Source organism: Pteropus vampyrus, unplaced genomic scaffold, assembly GCF_000151845.1.
Source record: "Pteropus vampyrus isolate Shadow unplaced genomic scaffold, Pvam_2.0 Scaffold53, whole genome shotgun sequence".
NCBI classification, from domain to species: Eukaryota; Metazoa; Chordata; class Mammalia; order Chiroptera; family Pteropodidae; genus Pteropus; species Pteropus vampyrus.
In genome coordinates, this window is record NW_011888834.1 from 1,419,526 (window position 1) to 1,444,022 (window position 24,497).

Consider the following 24,497-nt stretch of genomic DNA (forward strand, 5'->3'; position numbering starts at 1 on the left):
TTTTTTTTTGATGTTCTCATTGTTTCATCTTGGCGAGTGGAAACCTCTTCTAGCTGACTCCTATGTCCTTTGACATGACCCCTGCCAGCTTCTGACAGCTTCTTTTCCTTCCTTACTTTCTAGAGCAACAAAATGTCCCAGTTCATTTTTCTAAATTCCCTACCCCAGAACGGAAATTATTCATTTCTTCAAAGATCCTTAGCTCCATTTCATAGAGAATCCTATTTAGAGACCACAGTTGAGAGTTAGATGTGTTCATTGAGTTGGGATTGAAATTGTTCTTAGGCCTTCTTAGTGGATATGGCTAGAAAATTTGTATTTCTAGAAAGTGAGAGAAAATTGAACTTATGTTGACATATCCAATTCAAATTTAAGATAAGAATGTGTTGTTGATTTTATATTTGGATCTTCCTATATATGCTGCAAATTTTGTTTCTTTATAACATTAACATACTTTAAATTTGTGTACTTAAAAAAGGTAAGTTAAAAAAATGTTTCAGAGTTAAATAAGTCTATTAGATCTACATTATTGATTACGTGTTTTAGATTAGTATATAAATCTTTATTAATTCCGGTCTACCAATTACATCTTGGACTGAGGGAGGTGTGTTAACCTGTCCTATTATTGGTGTTTCTGTCAGTTTCTCCCTGAATTTCCAGAAGTTTTTATATTATGAAAGTTCTTTTTCTATAGATTGCAGTCTTTGGTCATTATAATGTCTTTTTTGGCTTTTTAAATTTTTTTCCTTTAGTAGATTTCTTTATATGTTTGATCTCAGCTCTGACATACCAATTTATTATGTATTTACTGTATGTAGAAAGTTATTCCCTATATAATCTGTTTTTCTTTGTAATATTTGGTATTTAATATGTTTGGTATTTTTGTTCTACTGGTTATCTTTACAATAATATTGTATATAATATCTGAAGGTTCCCCCTCCCCCTTTTTTTAGGTAGTGCCAAACTCTACTCTTCTCTAAGCAATACTGGTTAGTTATAATCTTTTCCTCTTTCCTTTCCTCTAGTGTCTAAACATAGGTGACAGTCTTTTAATCTTAGTAAATGCCTGTGGGACAATCAGTGAACTTATTCTGCTTTCCACTTTCTTTTCTTATTTGTTGGCTGTATTATTTCTATACTGTCAGAGCATATAAAGTTTGCATATTCTTTTATCTTTATAGCTAGACCTCAGGCCAAGCTTCTTTAAACATATCTTGGGTTTTCTGATGCTCATTCTCTAGTAGATAGCTCAGAAAGTCTCTTGAAAAAAGTAATCCCTAGTTCTTAAATGTTTATAACTTTTTCGATGACCTTCATACTTAAAGCATAGTTTGGTTAGATATAAAATCTTTGGCTCATATTTTATTTTCCGGAGCATCTTTACAATTTATTCCATTGTCTTCTGGCACAAAATGTGCTTCAAAGTCTGACTTAGGTTTTAGTTTTAGTTTTTTTTTTTTTTTATGCATAAAATTGTTTTTCCTCATTTAAAAAATATAACTGTTTTACTAGAAATGTTTCAATGTTGATGGTTCTCAGTTGAATTTTTTCAGATACAGCCATTTTAATATGTAGATTCAAATCTTTTATTTTGTGAAGGCTTCTGAATATAGTTTTATATATTTGTTGTCTTTTAGGGGCGATATTTTTCTTTGGGAATTTATATTGAATCTTTAACTCTGTATTATTTCAATTTTTTTTTTTGTAGAATCCTCTTATCCCTTTTCTTTATTTCTGCTTTATTAATTTCCTCCTCATTCCTTCTACCCTCGATTTCTCTTACTGTGCATTCCATGGTCTCTATTTGCTTCTTTATTATTTTTAATTTAGCCTTCATTTCTGAAATAGTTTTTCTTCTCTTTTCTTTCAATTTCTGAGTCATCAGCTCTCTTTTCACATCATGTTTCATATAATTTTAGCCATCTCCTTTCTGAGCTGTTCCAATTCTGATTTATATGATTCTTTAGAGCTTTGACTAACAAATTCTTTTAGTTCATCTTGAAATCTTATGTGGTAATGTTCATCTTCTTTGTGGTCACATTTATATTATGTTTTCATTATCTGTTGAAACTATTTGGTTCATTTTTATCTTTATCTTGTCATATCTCTGTATGGCATTTTATTGTCATCTATTTTTTATAAATTAAATAGTTTTCTTGGATGACTAGAGGAAAGTTCCTCTATAGAGGTCTCTTTTCTGTTGTTACTGTGAAGTATTAAAAAAATATGGCCTCTTTCTATATCACTTCTCTGTCTCTTAGGGCTATGGCTGACTGACAAAAACTTCTTGCCTCTAACTCTGTGTTATGGAGAGTTCTAAGAGTCTTTCTTCCAAAGAAGTATCGTTACCCTTAAATGTGTTTGTTGCTCAGAACTTTCTGGGCTCTATCTCAGACACCTCCTTCTCTGACATTAGAAGCTGTTGTCTCCATGGGATCTGCAATGTTTCCTTTTGGATCCAACTATCAGTGCTTTTTTTCTTTTTTCCTTATTTTAGTGAGGGTGGAGGAAGGGAAGAGGAAAGAATGAGTCTCTGTCTTTCCAAGAGGGAGTATTTTGGAGTGTTTTTGTGATACATGCAGGCGAAGCCTGCTTCAGTATTGTTTCAATTCCCAAGGCTCCTTACCCGTTTCCTATCTTTCTTTGTATTTGTCCTCAGCTTGCAGCCTGCGAGGAAGTCTGAATTTCACTGGTAATTTTCAAATTTGATTGCTTCAGTTCCTGTTCTGAAAAGGACCATCTCCTTTGGGGGGTAAATATTTGTTGATGTGTGTTGCAGCTGGTAGAGCTGTCAGCACTCTCCTCTTTCTTCCTACCAACTCCTCATCTCAGCTGATCCTACTACACAAGACCCGCTGCTGTCTGGTGTTGAGGTTCCACTAATCCTGTTCTGGAGTTCTTGGGGAGATCCATCTTGTGTGTTTTTTTCTATTACCATCTTATATGTTTTATCTGGTTTTTATAATTAAACAAAACTATGCTGCTTTTAGCATGTTTTTAGCATTGGTAATCTCAGTATATTTTTCAGCAAGAATATTGTAGAAAATTTGTTTTTATTTCTGACATCACCTCTTGGTTTTTCATAGAATGACAGTATTTGAGTGTTACGATCTGGGGGAAAAAACCCAATTTGCTGCAGACTTGTATGCAACTCTGCTGAAAAAAGCATAGGCAAAGAGCTTGGACATATGTAACTGGTTCTGGATGACTTGGGTTAAATACAAGACTGGGAAAAACGAATTTGTCTTTCTTGTTTTAGGGACTGGTCCAGAAAGTTAAGCTCCTCCTGAGATTATCTGGTTATGTTATTTCTCTTTATAACGGATTTAAAGGATAGGCCATCTTATTTTAAACATTGACCAACTAATAGGCATCACATTGGGCAATAGAGGCTCAACGGAAAGAGCTATGCATGTTACCATGAAAACAGAAAGATCTAAGGCGAGAGCTGGTTTAGCCAAATACCATTGGGTTGTGGATCAGACAAAAACAGAATTTTGGAAATCTAAGCTGGTCACAGTTAATTCCTATATCTCAAAATTGATAGGAAGAACTCTAATCAAGTGGATAAAAAAATAAAGAGATAATTGTGAGAAAATAAAACGTAGAGAAAGAATTTAGACATGGAGGCTGCAGGAGAGCACAGGAGTACTTGTTTGTCACCTCCTAAACCTTTAAGCAGTGGAGTCACTGTACTTCCTAGAGTTTGAGATAGGGCCAGCCAAGACCTACTGCTGACAGAACAGCTCAGTACACTTAGAGAAATGTTGCTTTTGTTTTTAACCACTGCCTGCTTTTTAATGCTTAAAACCAAATTCTAAGCCCAATAACATACCGGGATCAGTCTGGCTCACTTAGAATTGACTCCTAGTATTTTCTCACTTTTATGCCAAGATCTCAAGAATCTTTCCCATTTTTTACTGTGCTTATTCTTATCCTCTACCAATCTGTGGGTGGTCACTGAATTTTTGAGGCAAGTTGAAAGCAGCTGCCACTGCAGAGACTACTCTTAGCTTTCACAGAAGCCAACTTGGTACTTTGTTAAAGAATGGGTAAGCTGGAGGTAGTCCTATGTCCATGAGCGGAAAAATTATATGGAAAATTTTCCATCAGTGCCAACTCTCTGAGGCTGTGGATTGGAAATTCTGTTATAATAATTGAAGGATCCTCAAATTCTATTATTTTTATATCATTCTTAGAGGTAGAAATGTACCAACTATCACTGAAAATTAAACATTAAAATGAATTCATGATTAGGCTAACATACTCTTAGAATTTCATTTACTTCTGTCATATGAACCCCAAAAGGTATATATTTATGTATATAAACATGTCAGTATGAATATATAAATTTTAGGGAAGAACAAAATATATAGAAAGAAAAGACAGAAAGTTTCGTTTGGTATATTTATGTAAGAGAAGAAAAAAAAAATCTGTTAGATCTGAAACACCTCTCCATTATAACTTGGGTCAAATTGCCACTGTTGAGAAGATGTCCAGTTTGCTCAGCCGGGAATTGGGAAGTAAAATTATGTTTATCATAAGACACTTAAGTTTGTCTTCAGCTATCTCAACTGCTGAGAACTCAGGAAACACATAGTAAAATCTGAAAGGATAATGTGATTCTTTATGTGTTCTTACATTTTTCTCAACCTCATTGTTGAGCTCCGGAGAGATGTTTTAGCATAGTGTACTGGCATTGCCTCTGCCAGAGAAAATAAATGACAGATCAAGTTAACTCTAATACACTCGGAGAATAACAAATGTCTCTGAAGGAGTACTTAATTTATAGATTTGGTTTAGATATATAGCAGTTGAATGAGAGAGACAATCCCTTCATAACTGCCAGAGGAGTAACAGGATAATCTCACTTTGTAGCTTTCCCAGTTGCAAGACTAGGTTACAGGGGAAGGTGGGGGAGCTGGCCATGGCTCTCCCAAGAGAATGTGAGAGAACCTCATTCACTGTGCACAAAGTGCTGGCTTTTACCTCTGCATTATATAGCAGCAGCACTTACACAGAATTTGTTTGAAAGAGACAAGATCACATCTTCAGATGGTCTTTCAAAGAATGCACCTCCTAGTGTCAAACTTACTTTCATGTAAACTGATATGGAGAAACTTGAAAAGCCTGTCTGCTGTGAGTACATTAGAATAAAGAGGAAGAAAGGAAGCAAATTACAAGAAGTCAAGAGTAGCCCAAAGCAGAAGAAGAGACCTGGAATTATTTAGAGTGCCTTTGTGAATGTTCTGTAATTCAGGGTGACATTGTTCTTGAGGAAGGAATTTAAATAGCAGCTGAAGTAGTTCAGCATTGAGATGAATTTTTAAAATAAAGGTTTAAAAAAAGTTTTGCACAATTGCAAGATGACAAACGAATGGGCCAAGATTGGCACATTGAGGACAATAAGCAGACGCTTCTTCAAAGAATTTATGGCACTGGTTGGAAAAGACAGGTTTGTCTGTTTTACATCTTTTATTTGCTTTTATATATGGTATTTGGGATTCTGTAGAACTCTTCTTTTTGGACTATAAAGGAGTACTATAAATGACTTTAGCAAATTCATGAATTCTAAGGAAGGGAAGGAATAAGAAGGAGAAAAATAATAGGAGATTCTGTTTCTTTCATTTAGTATCTTGACACAAAAAACCACTCCATATGTGCATGATTTAAGAAGAGTTTTCTACTTTAAACCCGTTGTTACCCTATCTAACACAGCAATGTGGAAAAGCACATTGCTTCCATTTAAATAGCACTCAGGGGTGTTCAACATATGACATGGCTCAAAACCTCATTTATTCTCTATGGGCCCCATATCTTCCCTACTCCACCTGCTACCCTTGCACACCAAAGAATGACTTCTGGAGACTCCTTCCATATCAGATGTGACTTTAATATCTTCTTACCCTTTAAGTAGGGAGCCAACAGGGAAAGTTTAGAAATTGCCAAACAGAGAATTCTCACTTTGGGAGTTTTTCCTTTTTCTTTCTTAGGATGTCAGAAGAGAGTATTTTGTATCCTGTTTGACTATCATATGGACCATCCATTAGAATCGGTTACTCAAGAAGCATTACTCAAACTGTCTTTCTGGTTAAGGTTTCCTGTGAGGTGGACTTTGTGTGGCCAAGGAAGGGATGGTAGAGAGACTCTTTCCTTATGTGGTGAAGAGGACTGAGAGCTCAGTGTGCCCACTCTTTGGAGCTGTGTGGGAAGAGCAGTGAATGGTGAGAGGAACAACAGTGAACCACGATCCTCCACTTATTCATTCATTCATTCAACAAATATTTATTGAGCACCTACTATATGCCAAACACTTTCTCTAGCTGTTGAAGAGCAGTAGTAACTCCACAAATTAACAAAATCTATGTCATGGAGCTTGCTTTCTAGTTGCGGAGATAGATGATAAATACAATAAAGAAATACATCATATAGCTTGCTACATAGTGATGGATGCTGAAGAGAAAAACAAAGCATGGAAGAGGGATTGGAAGTGTATAAATATGAGGGTGTGTGTATTTGTGAATTGTTGCACACAATGGATGGGATGACCACAGAAGGCCTTACTAAGAAGATGATTTTTTTGAGTAAGAACCTGAAGGTAGTGAGGGAAGAAGCCATAGGCTTTCTGGGGCTGGAGGATTCTAAATAGAAAGCAATAGCAAGTGCAATCGTGAGGCAGGATTGGCTCTGGCCAGTCTGAGGAATCGAGGTGAGGCCAGTGTGCCTAGAGAAGAGAGAGTCAGGGGGTAAATAGTAAGAGATGAGGTTGGAGGGCATGCAACAGGAGTCTGATCATTTAGGGTATAGATCAGGACTTTGATTTTTATTCTGAGAAAGATGGCAACTATTGAAAGATTCTGAATGCAGGAGGGGCCTCATCTCCCATTTTAAGTGGACTGTGTTGAGAATAAACTGAATTCTCAGAAGGGCAGAAGCAGAGATATAAGTTAGAAGACAAATGCAATAATGCAGCCGAATTTGTCACGGAAATGAGTAGCAGTTTAGAGGCTGTTTAAGGTCTGTAATATATCCTTTACAAACTGAGTTCCAACTACCAGAGCCAAAAATTTCTTTGTTTACCCAGAACCAGGCTGGCACAGAAAAGCAGGTGGAAAACCGTTCCAAGTACAAGTGCATAAAACAGCAAGTTACCCGGCTCCTTGGCATGGGCCTCCCATAAAGGATTCTTATGTTTACATTGCTGGAAATTTGTGGTTACTTCCTATAATTGCTTTAAAAAAAAACCCACAGTCTGCATTTCCTTTTTCACTTTCTTACTAAAACAGCAATTGACATTTATTTAGGAGCTTTGCCCATTCTAACAATTAAATTTTATAGGAAATTTAAACAGGTCTCTCATAGACTAGATTGGATCCTGGAACGGAAAAGGAGCATTAGTTAAAAAAAAAAAAAAGAACAACTGGTGAAATCTGAATAAAGTCTGTAGTTTAGATAATAGTAGTTTACCGATGTTAGTTACCTTATTCAAATGTACTATGGTTAATGTGGCAAACATACTACGCTAACGTTAGAAGTGGGGTGAAGGGTATATGTGAACTTTCTGCACTATCCTTACAACTTTTCTGTAAGTTCAAAATTATTCCAAAATACCAAAAATAAAGAAAGAAAGAAAGAAAGAAAGAAAGAAAGAAAGAAAGAAAGAAAGAAGGAAAATAAGAAAAGACTCTCAAAGAAAGAATAGAGTGAAAACTTTGAAATTTTTTTTGTAAATAAAATGGTCTACAGCTCTATTCTGCACTTTTAGTAATTTTTATCTACTATGAAGGAGTAAGTTGCTATTACCCAACGTATAGAGGGACAATAGTCTTTCTTTTTCAACATTTCATTTAGATTAAGCTGCATTTCAAGTCTTTCACTTGCCTCTTGAATTACATGCATTACGTTCATTCTTAGGGATCTACTCTGCTTGGGAAGTGGATATAATTCAAAAACAATCTTCTAGCCCAAACCCTTATCACTTGTGGATTTACTTTCTTCCTGCCTTTCTCCAATCTCTGTCTTCATTCTTGCTCTGCCCACAACTTCAGTGAACAAATGCAAATGAATGTAATGGGCCTTGACCTAGATCTCCATTTTCTTTCCCTAAACCTAAATATGAATTTTCTTTCTTTGCTATTCTGAAGCACTAAGGAAAGAAATTTATCATCATGTTAAAAAAAAAAAAAATCTAATCTTCTTGATGTCTGATTGTTTAGACCAGTACTAAAGAATGCAAATGTCCATGCAGGCCAGGCAGGCCCCATAAGAGGTGTGAGGCAGTCAGGAGGTATGGATAAAACACACTGGCACAGCCCACCTGAACCTAAGATGGTTCTTATCTTGATTATTTCTGGGAAGTTGTGTCTTTTCTAGAACCTCAGTGGAAGCTCAAATCTGTTTCCAACCAAGGTACTTTGTAAATACTGGTTATAATTTAATCAGGGAAAACGTGCCCAGTTGCAGTTTGAAGTAGTAAACAGCTAGGAATAAAAATATTATATGTTTCCATATAAGATAGATGAGATTTTAATCCAGCTGCTAATCACTCAATGATACTGAGGTCTTCAAGAGTCTTTCTTAGTCATTAAGGCAAGACTGTATTTAAATTATCACAGAAAGACAGCAGATATAACCCTAACCAGAAGAGCTCTAGGAAGGAACTCACAGGCTTGTAGGATAACAAACTGCTATGTCTTACAATGCGTTATCCTGAGCAAGTTCTTTCTGGAGTGTACTACGAATCTCCACTGCTGTAATTTAAGCCCATTGTAGATAGCTCAAACTAATACCAGTGGGCTAATGTTACTAATATTCTAGGGAAGCTTCGATGAAATGTTTAAGATACAAAGGATTAGACCAAATTACTAACTGACTCAAGCAGCCAGTATCAGGACCATGTGCACATACAAAACATTAGGAGATGGAGCATGCGATGATGACCATGACTCTTCCGTTCATGCTTGGGGTATCTGGCGCAGGTTAAGAACAGCTTTTTGGACCCTTTCAGCAAAATAAGCAGCGCACATGTAACCTGCTGAACACGTTTTCTACAGAAATTGGGGCAGCTCACCTAAGAATGCTGCCTCAGTACCCTGGTGTCCCCTATAACACCCTGGAGCGACCTGTTTTCGAAGCTCTTCCAAGCCACAGACACTGACCAGACAAAGGCGTGCGTGCCCTCCCCCACCTCACAAAACCACGGACAATGATGCAAAAGGTCCTCCATAGTGCGAGACAGTCAACTCCTGGCTTGAGAAAGCCCTGAGAACTGGGGTGGGACTAGCATCCCGCCCAGCCTGCACTTTCCCGTGAGAACCTCCTGCTAAAAGCAGATTAAATGGTTAGGATAAGTCCACCCCATCCAATTTCAGTTCTTGCTTCAGCATACTCTTCTCTATGGAGAAAAGGCTATAGTACTGAATGGAACTGAACCAGCACAATAGTCCTTTATATGTCAAAGATGGATATTTAAATTTGGGAGCTGGGGCTATTCGCCTCTTCCCACTTTAGATCATGAAATCAATTTATAAAGACATGTTCAGAGGTGGAAAGGTTAGTGCTTATTTAAGAAATTGACGTGGCTCCTGCACGTGCCACAATTCTGGGTGTTATGGAAATGCACTTCCTCATGATTCTGCATAGCACGCCCTAGTTAGGAAAACAGCCAGGCCCCTCTGTCAGCCTGTCCCTGCATGTACAAACAGCAACAGGCTATGCATGGAGGGCAATGAGGGATTTCATCATGAACATCAGGTCACCCTTATTGACACAGTAGTAGGACATGTATTTTTATTCTCTCGTATAGTAATTTCACTAATTTCAAAAAAAATATTTTCCAGGTATATTTAAAAAATCCATCTGGGGTGTCAACGGTGGCCAAGAGTTCTGGGTGGGGCTGTGAAGGCTGAGGGCTGAATGCTCACTCCTAGCATTGTCTAAAAAGAGGTTGAACATTCATTTAGGTGAGATGATTTAAGCTAAAATGACTTGGCTGCTGGGCAAAGGAGGGGAAGGTTTTAGCGGTCCCTCCCACCTCCGGAGGCTGGGAGGGATGGACACACTAAAGTCAGAGCAGGGTTCCCGCAGCCTCTCCTCACCTCTCCCCAGGCAGCAGGTGGGGGCTCCACGGGCGGGTAGAACTTAGGCACATCCCAGGCCACTGCAGCCATGAACCACTTGAAGTCCTTGCACTTGAGCTGTTTACGCAACTCCTTCTGGGCAGAGATGTCCCCTGTGGAGAGGTGCCTGTACTCTGGGCGTCGCTGGTAAATGTACTCGGCGAATTCATCCATCCAGGTCTCAGCCACCCGCTTCAGGTTCTGTGCAGCAGAAAAAAATAGTCATTTATTGGTCTACGCATTCAAAAGGTGATTTTAGTTGCACTAGAAACTGAAAAAAAAAAAAAAAAAGAACGAAATCAGACCACCTCAGGCAGCATTGGTTGGTGGTTTCTTAACAATGTGAGTTTTCATAACAGCAAGGGGTGTGACATGATTAGCCCAAGGCTTTGCACACTCTCTGCTTCTGGCGTGGGGGTCAGTTGCCAATCAGATAAATAATTTATTTGAGCCACTAAAAATTCAGTTTACAATTATAACAACTTTCTCATCCTTCCTGTTACTTCATTATAAATTCTTTATTTTTCACATAGAACTAAAGGAGTTGAAACTGTAGATAATGAAGTCCCTCTTATACATCAAATTGCTTAAACCATTTCAAGGAACAGTCAGACATCTTGGAAGAATGAGGATGAACAAGCTGATATTCTTTATTTTTTCCTATTATAGAGAGAACACAGGATTGCGAAATTCAAGTCCTTGTGTTCTGATGATACTTTGTACATGTGACATGGATCCCAGGCAGAATTTAGTAATTTACTGCACAATGAAGTGGGCGACGGGCAGCACCGAGTAGCCAGTCTTCTCTGCAGATGTCTCCATGGGGTGAAGGAAACAGAAGGTCGATGGCAGGAAGACAAGCACACTTCTTGGGGGCAGGAGAGTGTGTGGGTTCAGGGTAGGAAGCTCAGCCATTTCATCAGTTTTGAGACTGAGCAAGTAATTTATTCATTCCAGGCCTCAGATTCCTCACTGGAAGGAAGTACATACAGTAATCTGTGCCTCAGTTGCTATTTTAACACACTAGACATACTTATACTAAAAAATTATTTGTTTGTCTGAAATTCAAATTTAACAAGGCATCCTGTATTTTTCTTGGCTCAATCGGGCAACTCTATTTCCAATATACATAAAATGTATATAATATGTGCCCCATGAATGTTTTTGAATTCATTACCTGACTATATATGCAGAAGCTGGCGTATCTTCATGCTACTGCCAATACACAATGAATGTTTTGCTTCTGTGGAAATTATTCCAGAGAAGTTTCAAGCTCTCTGCCGAGAAGTCTGCTATTACGCACAGTTAATCTAAACACGCAGTCCAATTCCTTTTCTGTTTCTAGCAGGTGAGATCCTGCTGGCCTCCTACCTGTGAAGCAAGCAGGGAGGCAGCCACATAGCTCAAGATAACAGCAGCTCTAATTATTAGCTAGAGGTGAGGGCTCGGCATGGCTAGAAAGGACAATTTAGGGATTATTGTTAACCTCAGTCTGAAAATAAGTAGTTAAAGGTTTTCTGTCTCCACATATCTGGGCTGGGTTCCATCCAGACTCTGAGTGTAGTGTGGACAAGGGAGATTGGGGGAGAAGGCCTGATTCCATTCAAGGTGGATCCAGGGGTTACCTGCTGGGGTTATACCCAGCATGGAAGTCATGTAACAGTTTGAGAAAGAGAGCTACTGGAGCTGAGGAATATATATATATATAAATATATACATATATATATTTGGTGTAGAAAGCCAATGAAGAATTTCTCTATTTCTCTGTTTTTAAAAGCTGCAGACCTTCATACTTTTTGAATGATAAGTGAAATAAAAACTGTTATTCTGAACACCTTCTGTGTACGAGACATTGATAACATCCTCTATTTTTATGTCACCCAACTGTGGTTCCTTGTATATCACAACATATTCCCCTATTCAACCCACAGTGGTATTGATCTCGCCTTCTCTGTGTTGCTCAAGTATTTATTAACACACTTAACACATTTGGCTTTATATTAGCGGTCTTTAGAATTCAAGTCTTGTTTTTCTCCGCACTATTCAACACTAAATCTTTTCTTAATTCTAATAATCATCGGGTCTTTGAATTGATATTTTACTAGGAACATTAAATCACATTTCTACTTCAGTTCATAAGAACAGATTTCCAGCTCTGACTGATCGTTTTTATTGTACAGTATGAGGAAAAGAGATAGTTTCATTATACCTGCTGGTTCGTGAAACCACATCAATCTACCCACTAATTACTATTGTTTTTTGTCAGCAACATTTTAGATCCTACCATTCGATTACTTTAAAAATACAATCTTTATTCAGTTTCTCGGAATATTATTTGGGAGTCGATTGTTTCTTGGGCTACAAGGCTGTTCCATGCCTTATGTATTATCTGGGCCATCTCACCTTAGTAGCGTGTTGCTGTTTCTTTGTGCAGGGTGCAATCATCACATTTGCACTGGCGTGACCCCAATCCCCAGGCCTGTGTGCTTGTGTCAATATTAAGCTATTGTATTATGGTGGAATTAGTAATAGATTTCTCTTTCCTGAGCTATCTTTTTTTTTTTCCCCTCAGTGATTTCCCCCTCCAGATACTGCTGATAACTAGCAAAGCCAATCTCACACAGAAACAATTTCTTATTTGTCAGTTACTCCTCCAGCAAGAAACTGCATCACTATCCCACGACTTTAAAAATTCTGCTTTGATTTAAATGCATTTCTTTTCTCCTCTTTGAAGTTTAAGTGTGCTTTAGTAGCTCTGGAGTCCCACCCCAAAGCCCTCTTATCATTGATAATGTGATAATGTCATCATGGATACAGCTCAAAAGAGAATCTCTTTAGGAGAGCCTCCACCTACCGATGATTATTGTGCCTAGCCACCCTTCTCTGATCTGAAGACTTCTTTGAAGTCAGCGGGAAGCCTTTAGCAAAAGGAGAGGATGGCTAATCCAGTGCTAAAAGGAGAAGCTTCCTTGACAGGCAATTTCCTCTCCCTTTTTCCTTAAGCCTGTGTGAGCTATTTGCAAGTGGTCACCTGTTCTTGGCTGTTTTGATATAATTTGATTATATCTCTATTATATTTTTGGTTGAATAGTTTGGATATTTATGATAGTGTTTCTGATGGCATTAAATGTAGCCCAATTATTTAACTACATATCTTATTTAACAAATGCGTATCAGTCTAATTTTAAAAAGTTTTTTTTGAGGAATAATGATACGCAAGCCATTGGGTTTTTGACCATTTCTCAGATTACAGAGTATCACTATCAAGTGGAACTGTTTTCTCCACCTTAAATAACATTGAAAAGGAGATATATACCTGGTCTGGATCGAAAATGGAATTCTTGCCACGAACTAATAAACTATTAGAAACAAAGGTGACTAGAATAGAAATGAAATAGCAGAGGCCTCAAGCACAGTGTCACTGTGCATTTACACATCTCATGGCAAGGGGCTAATTCTCCAAAACAAGTCCTTCCTATCCAGGTTCCCCTGTGGCTTCATCATCCAACTGGGGTCCTGTAAAGCAGAGTTATAAAACGACCAGAACTTCTCCCTCTTGGAAGAGCTGCATTTTGGTTATTGAGATTATGACATGCTAAAGTATTTTAATTTGCTTATGTTTCAGCAACTTAATTTTGTAGCAGCAGGGACCTATTTTGTCTAAAAAAAACTTTCTCCAATGGGGTCGCGAGTGCAGGAAAATGTTCACTTTTAAAGGGGATAATGATAAAAACGCAATTATAATTCCCCTAGCCCACAAATAGAGCTCACCATGCAGTCTGTTGCTCAAAAGTGCTTTGAAAAAAGAAAGCTATATAAATGCTAAATAACAACATAAAGTGCTAAGGTGCTCTAGGGAGGGAGAAAGTAACCACAAGCAGACTGGAAAAGGTACCATAGGAAAGAAAAAAAAATATCCTATTTTAATTTCATTAAGAATGGCAACGTAAAAGTAATGACTAATCATGGCAACTAATTATCATGTAAACCTTGGATCACCATTTAAATACTGCATATACTCTATAAAATTTTCCAATAGGCTTAACAAAACACTAATGTGAAATGTTGGTCCTCACTATATAGCCAGAGAAGTGTTGAAGCCTGTCCCCATAGCTTGGGAATTACCTGACTCAGTTGAAAGCTCTGTTTTGCATACTACAAAGCATCAGCTAATTGATTCACAAATCATAGCTGAGCTGAAACTTGGGTAAGCTCTAAGGAATATTGAAACAATTAAATTGAGCAAAAGCCTTTAACGTTTGGAAGAAGACAGCATCTGTGGGAGTTTTTTTGGGGGTGGGGGGAGGGACGTGGGGGAAGCAAATAAATAGGAATAAACTGAACTAAAAGTAAGTTTGAGAAGTTTTGTGGGAAATTGCTAAGTTTTAAAGTGATGTTGTCTTAAGCTACATATTTTTTTCATGATACTTCCGAGTAACAAGTCAGCAATTTGCTGTTTTAATTTCTTTTTCACTATGTTTGGTATGAAAATTCTATGCTTTTTACCCCCATATTGTTTAAAAATTTTAAAGACAATGTGTGATTCTGCTGTTATTTGTTAAACAGACAAAATAATATATGGAGACATATTTTAAAAAATTCTGATACCACTGCGTTAGAAATTAAGGGAACAAATGAGGGTCAAGCAGTGGGAAACAAATTTGTGTTTCATGTTTCTTTCATCTCTTTTCTCTAGGTCCTTGGCAGAAAGAAGAGTTTCACTTTGCTTTATTTTCCTCATATACCAAACGAACACAAAATACCCAGTGTTCAAAAAAGGGACATTATTAAAGGGTCAGTATGAGTGCTCTGCCAGAGTTGTGTCACAAAACTTATCTCCTATGTGGGGAATATCCTTGGGTGAGGTGACATTCTATTACAAAGGGATGGCTTGATCTAATCCAAAAGGCCCGATGCTTTTGGCTTAGGATGTATAGCGAGATCTATGCATTTCTGCCTGGCATATAGTAGGTGCTTGATAAATATCTATTGAAGAATTTTTCCATCCTAAACCTTCGTTGCGGTTAGAGATGACCTTTAGCTTCAAAACATGCAATGGACTCATCACATCATCGTGATTTTTTTAGGGAGGCTCTCACGAAGAATAATAAAATATTAATGGAAGATGCCTGAATTTCTTAAATAAAAAGTTCCATTCAAACAGAAGATATTATATTTTAAAAAATGGCCAAGAGGGGAAAGAAACAAAAACATGATTGCAGTGTGTGAATCCTCTTTTGTTCTTGCCTCAAGTACTGGACAGCCCTTATTGCCTTTGAAGGGGTTCAGGACAGGCCTCCTCAAGATATGACACTTTGGCACATGAATTATTCTGAGCTGCAGGCGACTGAGACTGCAAGCTCATGAGAAACTTTTGCCTCTTCCTTAAAGAATTTGAACTAGGGGACTCGCCCAAAATAAGAGTAAACACCCCAAATTACTTTTTATGACCCATCTAAAGGGCAGGGAAAACTTTTAATTACTGAACGTCTGTTCTTCTTTTCATCCTGAGAACGACCTTACTCTCTTTTGAAGCCCTAAGATGTCTTACCTTATCCTAAGCTCTGAATGCCATGTATACCTCATTTGCCCTTTCTGTCTCTTATGTATGTGGGGGTCGCTGACTCTCTCAAGTATGTGGGTGGGGGGGCGCTTCATACATACATATATAATTAAATAGTTATTTTCTCTTGTTAATCTGTGTCATGTAGATTTAATTATTAGACCAGCCAAAAGAATCTTGAAGGGTAGAGGAAAGTTTCCTCTTCCCCCATCTCTTTGTTATATTGTAAGGCAGAATTAGAAATAGTTATTGTTTTCAGAGGAATTGCTTCGGCACAGAAGTCCTAGCCATTTATGCAGGCTGTCTTTGGGGAAGAATTGATCATTTCTTGCTTTTTGGGAGAAAGCCCATGATAGGCCACTGTGTCCCTGAACTCAATGATAGTTTCAAATAAAGCATCTGAACTCTATTGTTTTAAGAGCCCCAGAAAGGAGAGCTGGGTGCTATTGATGGCTAAGGTTGTTATGCCACAGCTCTTATTTGCCAGGAGGTTTTACGAGAGCAAATTGATTTACAGTCTTCAGGGGAGAAAGGTCAATTTGTAGGGTGTAGATTTTCCATTCATCACCACACTTTATAGCCTTCTTGGTGATTTTATTTTCTGATATCAAACTAGTCATTTTGGTCTTGTTAATGCTTTTCCTCAACTGATCTATTTTTCTGACATAAATAAGGGAGAGCTGCATATATCAGATATTGTATTCTTCCATTTCAGCTACTTCAGACTGGGGTAGCCGACACTCATAGTGAACAATGAGAAAGTGCTCATTAATCAACTTGGGGTGGTCTGGCTTTGACATCGAAATGCTCTGCCTCCTTCTCTCTACACCTCCTTCCACTCCCACTAATTTCAAGAATCTGAGATGATCCATGGAGTCAGTGGGGCTGAATGCCACCAGGGATATGACTGGGAGAAAGGCACCTTGGGAAATATGTTAAGAAGTAATTTCATAGCTGACAGAGGTAAAACAACCATTCTCCTCTTCAGATATCAGATTTAACCTTCATACCCATGAAATACAATAACCATAGGAAAACTTTAAAGGTCATGTCATTCTTAAGAATTCTTAAGTAAATATAAAAGTCAAAACCATTTGTAACTTCTATATATATTGTGGTGTAGCCTATAGGATCATTAAAGATAACCTGTTAATATAGAACATATATCATTATATATATTAAATAATACTATATGTTATCTAGTAAATCATAATCTCAATGATGACATTATAATCTATAAAAATAGTTTATAAATAAGTAAACTATATGAGATACAGGTCTAATTTCACAGTGAGTTTGATTTTTATTTAACCTTTCTCTCAGGTTCATGATGTTCAGATTGTCATATGTTGATTGCTGGACTATGTGGATTCTATCTTTCTGTCATAGTCAGGGCCATTAGCTGTGAGAAGTTAAGGCTTATGTTTATCTTGTTCATCATTTATATATCCAGAGCCTAGCACAGTGGCATGATAAATATTTTCCTCAGAAATGAGAATTTATTGGTAAAGAAAATCTGGAAAAATTTGGTTTTTTTGTGGGCTCTCAGAATTCTAGACAGAAAGTCTGTTTGTCTCCCAGATCTAGCTTTCTCGAACCCATGTAAAGCTGTCACTTATAACCCACCTTATCTAAAACCAATCTTAGCAGCTTCTTCTTTCCATTTTGTCATGTACCCATTTTGGTTCTGATACTGTTTTCTCAGACACTGTGATGAAAACCTCATAGTCACGTTTGACCTCTTTCTCCATGCATGGTGTGGCAAATCAATAAAATTCTTTTAGGAAATTTTCTTTACAAATGCTTCTTGCATTCAAAATGTTACTTTCTTTAGTCTTTCTCCCCTTTAGTGTTTACTTATCGGTTGATCTTTACATTTTACCCCTTCTATTTTTATCCTGGCACTTCCTGTTCAAAAGCCATGAGTCTCTCACTACGGTCTGTAAGAAAGAGGCATATACCTTAGTTTGCATACAAGATCCAGAGTCGGCCTCCAGTGCCCAATCCTGGTTTAACCCCAGAGGTTGCAAACACAATCTTTTGTCACTCTCTGTGCCTGCTCCTTTCTACCTGGAACTTTGCTCATGCTGGAGCCCCTTCCATGACTGCCTCAGCTGCTCCTGTTTATTCCAAGCTACCCCACATGGGGCAATATGGCAGGAGGGTTAAGCTTTGGACAGACAGGCCTCAGTTCACAATCTCAGCTCTACTTGCTTGACGTTTAACCTCTATCCCTGTTAATGAGATACATTTTCAAGTATTATAGACCATCCTATGGAATCAGGTTCTCATGGGGTTTGATTTCTTTGATTTTATAGCTCTTATCCTGAAACTTAGATAATGGTTGCCATAAAATACAAGACAAATTTTTAGAAAAGAAAATGTTATCAGTACTATGTCAGTGGCAAAATACTGAAGGATACAGGCCCCTGACTTGCATTCTCTGGTGCTTCTTACAGACTTAGGGTGAGGGCTGGTTCCAGCTTCCTCTCCTATGCAGCTGTCCCCTTGGAGCTGGTGTGAGCTTCCAAGACTGCTCCACTTACAGTCTGCAAGGCTGTCCTCTGCTGACATGGGACCCTCCTGGGGAAACTCCCATGGGCCAAGTTGCTTCCATGGGGACTGTTGTTCTACAATTTGCTGGTGTGGCTTGCCATGGGGTGACTGCTCTGCACCTCTGTGATGTCCGTGGTCCACTTGTCTCAGGTCCCATGGCTTTGACTGTCCCCGAACAATGGCATGCGCAAAGAAGTCTGTGAGGTGCCAGCAATTGCTGCTCCTTTGGCAGAGCGCTTGGCTTTCACCGCAACCTGTGGGGATGAAGGGTCTCCTGGGAGTCTTCCAACCATCTGCCACTCAGCCACCTCTGGCTGTGCAAAGACTCAGTGTGCCTTTCGCTAAGTAGCTGCTCACTCTTCTGTGATAAAGTACAGTCAGTCCTTTCCCAAAAGGAAGGACTGTCACTTCAGGCCTGGGAACTTTCTAATTTCCCTAGAACTCCAGGGATGAGTACCCTTCCCTCAGGGCTGACTGTTTGCTCCTGGTAATAAGTCACCACAACTGTGCCCAGTACTGATTTTGGACCCTCAGCCAACTCAGTAAAATATTTAGTTTTATTCATGATGAGTGAATACTCTGATTCCCAGATGAAGCTGAATTGTAAGTCACCGAGTCTCAGATTTTTACATTTTGTGGGAATTGACATAAGGATGTTAATAGTTATTTTTGCCAAGTAGGGCATTAATAAAAAAAATGTAGTTTGTATTTGCGCATAAAACAGAAAAAAAGCCTATAATCACTGCATTAAAAAATGTTATTAAATTGAATAGATTAGTTTCGGGATTCTTATTTTTCTCAATTCACTGAGGCTGGGTGAAATCTGAACTGGCTCTGGTCACTGGTCATGAGTTTGGCAACCACTATTCTGTGAACCTTGTTCATTTACTTAGGTAACGCTGAAGGTCCTCTTTCAATTCAGCAGCTATGGTATCCTTCCTCCTCCTCTTCTTTCTACCTATCCAGATCTGTATAATACATTTGAACAATTATTCATTGTCTTGTTTTGTCCTCTAATGGTTTTATGTATGCATATCTTCTCTCTTCCAACCAGACTGTACTGCTAAAGAAATAGAAGGTACTGAGTAACTAATTATTTAAATTTATTTCTATAATACACACTGGTATGTTGTTTAGAGGACTGAAGGCTATTCACACATACGTGTGTGTGTGTGTGTGTGTGTGTGTGTGTGTGTGTGTGTATCTGCATGTATTGAATTGTGCTAGAATCCTCAATTTACAGAGGTACATAAATGAAAGGTGTACGTTTTTGAAGAATTGAACGAGCTTTGTTAAATAAGAAAATGAGCCTTGGAGTCAAGTCTCCATCTTTGCCCAGTGAGGCTGGAAAGATTGAGTCTACATGGCCCTACCTTTGAGGTATCTTTAAAGTCTCGCATTATTTCTGATGATTTAGCAATAATGTAGAGCATAGCTAGTAGTTGAGATTTTCCCACAAAATATCAGAATTGTTTTTCATTTTCATATATTTTTTATTTTAAAAAATTATAAAATGTTCCTTAGAGTGACAGTTGAGCTCCAATATTTATGGCTTTCTAATTGCTTTTGCCATTTAGGAAAAAAAAAAAAATGAGTCCTTAAATAAAATTTAAGTAGAAAATATTAAAATTCAGAATTATGGACTTTTTTTTTCATTTGAATGAACTGAATATTCACTTTTTGCTGGAAATTTTATGTTCCAGCCCCAGTTTCCCTATATTTGACAGTCCTTAAAAAAAAGTACCTAATTTCTTTTTTGAAAATATCCAAATACTGTTATTTGAAAATAAACCCTCTTGGGTCAGACATCTTTTTCTCTTGAGTTTTATTCTACTTTGGACTACAAACAAAGCACACATACCATCCATCTTGCAAATGAATAATTTAGTTTGGGCACAAGCTGGAGAACATACGAGCGAGTGAAAGGGATAAGTGACAGAAAGAACATCATTATCTTCGGGATATTTTTAACTGCTATGATTTATGATATCCGCTTGGCTGATTTGTGATATGTGCTCAAAGCTGTTCAATCATTTACCTTTTGTGAATTCTCGTTGTTTTCCTGAATGAGTTTTCAGATTCATATGTATTAAGTCTTCTGACTAAATTAAATCATATTTCCTTACCCAAGATGCAGCTCTTTGATCACTTTACAATTTTGTGATTAGTTTTTTCCTTCAATAGTATATTTCTACAGCTACTTAATAGATTATATTGTTCATGTAGATTTGGCATCAGAGCAGTAGCAGGTACATATTGTAGTGAATAAAACTAACTCAGCTATGAAGAAAGTAGCATGGAAAACAGAAATTGTCAGGATTGTTTTGAGAAGGTATTGTGACTATGTCCTCTCGAACATGTATAAAAACATTCTAAAATGCTGAAGGGAAAATCATTCTTGCATTTGATCTAAGGATTTATTCAAAACAATATATGAAAAAAAATCTTGGACTTGGCCAATTTTGGAGCTTTGAGGCTGGCATAAAACTTTAGGCAGAGCTGGTCTTAGCTACAAAGGAGAAGAAGGCAGAGTTTGGACATCCACCTTCTCCCATCTTCTATTTACCCCTATCTCTATCTGACTTATACCCTATGAAATTCCATGTGGGAGGAAAGTACTGGGCCTTCATTTCAAAGGTATAGGCTTGATCTCCTCCTCTGTTATCTATCTTTCACATGAGCATGAATAAGCCACCTTGCTAAGCCTCAGTTTTCTCATTTACAAGATAAAGATAACAATACCAACCTCAGAAGGGAATGGCGAAGATGAAATAGAATGTATGTGAAAGTGCTTTGAAACAATTAATAAGAATTAGCATAATAGTTAACACTTCCTTAAGGAATGGCAATAAAACTCTGAGAAACACAGAAACTTTCCATATACCAAAGTCAGCCAAAAGGAATGGCAAGTGGTGGAGTTTTTATCAGTTAGATGTTTCTGTCAGACTGAAACATACCATGTGTGAGGCTGCTTACTCTGCCTACAAAAAGCCATATCGAGTCCAACTTATTCTGATCTCCAGTTACTCACTCTTGCCAGGCTGGTCCCAGATGGAACTTTATAAGGGACGTACTTCCTGTAGATATGACCGACTCTAGAACATGGGACATCGAACATTTCTCCTCCACACATCCAAACCTAAAGAGAGAAATTGAAAAGTGTGACAAAAAAGGAACAGAAAATTTCATACAAAAAAGGAATTATTAGCAAGAGTCAAAAAAGTCTTAAAATCTCCTAAAGTCTCTAAATTAATAAATTCTGTTTATTATAAATGATTAATCAAGAAAGAAAACCCCATTTTTAAAAATCTAGATTCATAAAAGTATAGAACCAAAATACTAGTTCAATAAAATCTAATTTCCATAGACAATATGTTGGCATTATTTTTATTCTAGTAGAATTTTATCACAAATATTATATTTAACTGAAATTTAATGCTCAGACACTCCTTATCTATATAGATATTTGATTTGACAGTCTTGTGAAATCATTTGAAGAAGTAACATTGAAATTTAAATGTCAATTAAAAATTAAAATATAAAAAAGGAAATTTCTAAAATAGATGAATGAATTAAGGAACACAGATACATTCATACTTGAAGCTATATCTACATTCTTAAACTTACTATAGAGCTCATCTTAAAAATCATAGCTGCATTCTAATTTCTTCCACCTTTGATTTTTATTTTTAGGTAGAGAAAATAACTGATTAGCGATGTGGACACATGAAATATTACACTTGAGGCATGTGTTAAAATGCTGTACTTACATATGGTAACAAAAATTAATTGGTTATATTTTATCATTGGTTATATTTTACCATTTAGATACACACTTAATCATGGTCTTATATAACAGACTACTTACTATAAAAGGATGAATTATTAAAACAAAAATCCAGGCTTTATATAGGCTAAATTTTTAGCTATTTTTATTACAAGAAAAAGATTAAAAAGAATGCGATACTGTCATGGTTAGTTTTAAATGTCAACTTGGCTGCACTACAGTACCCAGGTAGTTGGTCAAACATTATTCTGGATGTTTCTATAGGGATATTTTTCGAGGAGATTAACATTTAAATTGGTGGACCTTGAGTCAAGCAGATTTCTTTCCTTAATGGTGATGGACCTCATCCAATAGGTTGAAGGCCTTAATATAACAAAGACTGACCTCCTGTAAGCAAGAAAGAATTCTGCCAGCTGACAGCTTTTTGGACTTGAACTGCAGCCCTTCCCTGGGTCTTCAACCCACCAGCCTACCTTACAGATTTTGGACTTACTAAGCCTCCTCAAGTGTGTGAACTGATTCATTAAAAGACATCTCTTTCTCTTTATATGTACATATCCTGTTGGCTCTGTTTCTCTGGAGAATCCTGACTAATACAGATACACAGCTTGTTTTAAAGTACAACATTGACAGAAAGAAAGAAAAATGTTTATGTCTCAACTTAACATCTGCTTCCAACTTCTATCACTAAGAGGAATGACACCCCATGGAAGACTGAAGAACAAATAGTGATTAGAGTGAAAGAAATTCCAAGGAGAAGGCAATTCAATTTCTAAAATAATACTCAGTTGCTGTAAATGAGTTCAGGATTACTCATGGTATCAATTTCAACTTGGTGGGATATTTATTAATGTTTTGGAACAAGATATCAGAAGTATGCGTGGATGATATAAAGCTGGTAGGGCCAGTGAACATTCTAAATTATAGTACAAACATCTAGGAAGATCTTGAGAGGCTAGAGCTATGTGAGATTAAACATAAAAAGGGTAAATATAAGGGCCTGTCCCAGATCTAAAAGAATCAACTGTTCCAGAGCAAGACTGGTTAGATACAGACTGAGTAACATAAAACACACATCACTAGCATAATACAGAGAGTTTAGGGAGTAAGTGGCCTGATCTGTCTGCCTGAAGTCATGCTAATTTCTGAGTAAATGCTTTATATTCTCTTCTACAGAGAATTAACAGAGTGAGAAAGGGATATAAACTGAGTTTTAGGAGAAACAACTAAAATAACTGGAGATGTATAGTCTTGGTAAATTAAACTTGACAGAAACTCTTTTCATATATTTGAAGAACCTAATATTTGGAAGAGATGTTCTGTAGAACCTCAAGGAGACAGAAAGGATTAATGAGAAAGAACTATAGAAAGACTGATTGTAGCTCAGCCAAAAGAAGAATTTTTTAATAGACAGAATGATTAAAGGTGAAATGGGCTTCCTGAATCACCATATTGTTAAAATCTGTAGTAGATGACACTTTGGAGACAAGCATATAATTTTGGATGGACAATTGATCTAGCTAATATTTTAAGTTCATTCTAATAACAAGAGTTAGCTTTTATGAATGCTTACTGTGCCCTTTTTCTTTTTTTAAAAATTTTAATTAAGTTTATTGGGTAACATTGGTTAATATAATTATATAATTTTCAGGTGTACATTATCATTTGACATCTGTATATTGGGTGTTTGTCATCCAAAGTCCAGTTTCCTTCAGTTACCATATATTTGATCCCCTTTACCTACTTTACCCTCCCCCTAAACCCTATATTTGATCCCCTTTACCCTGTCTAACTCCTCCTTCCTCCTCCACCCCACTGGTAACCGCTAGTCTATAGTCCTTTGGTAACCACTAGTCTGTAGTCCATGTCCATGAGTCTCTGTTTGTTTGTCCTGCTCATTTGTTGCTTTTAGGTTGATATTCCACATATAAGGGATATCATGTGATTTTCAGCTTTTTCAGTCTGGCTTATTTTGCTTAGCATGATTACCTCGAGGTCCATCCATGTTGTTGTAAATGGCAGTATTTCATCTCTTCTTATGGCTGAGTAATATTCCATTGTATATATGTACCACAGCTCCTTTATCCAATCATCTATCGTAGGACACTTCAGTTGCTTCCATGTCCTGGCCACTGTGAATAATGCTGCTATGAACATCGGTGTGAAAATATCTTTTTGGATATAGGTTTTCAAGTCTTTGGAGTAAATATCCAGTAGAGGGGTTGCTGGATCATATGGTAGATCAATTCTTAGTTTTCTGAGGAACCTCCATACTGTTTTCCATAGTGGCTGTACCAATTTGCAGTCCCAACAGCAGTGTATGAGGGTTCCTATTTCTCTGCATCCTCTCCAACATTTGTTATTACTTGTCCTGTTGATTATAGCTATTCTAACAGGTGTGAGATGGTATCTTATTGTGATTTTGATTTGCATTTCCCTAATAGCTAGCGATGTTGAGCATCTTTTCATGTAT

At 37.3% G+C, this 24,497-nt stretch overlaps 1 protein-coding gene across 1 annotated transcript in view; it reads right to left on the minus strand.

The window, feature by feature from the left end:
* GALNTL6 (polypeptide N-acetylgalactosaminyltransferase like 6) overlaps positions 1-24,497 on the minus strand; it is a 952,184-nt gene that overhangs the window by 39,336 nt on the left and 888,351 nt on the right. Inside the window, exons 8-9 of the mRNA XM_011360343.1 lie at positions 21,269-21,376; positions 10,098-10,319 (exon numbers count right to left, since the gene is read on the minus strand). Coding sequence (XP_011358645.1) covers positions 10,098-10,319; positions 21,269-21,376 — 330 coding nt within the window. The remainder of the gene's footprint in view (positions 1-10,097; positions 10,320-21,268; positions 21,377-24,497) is intronic.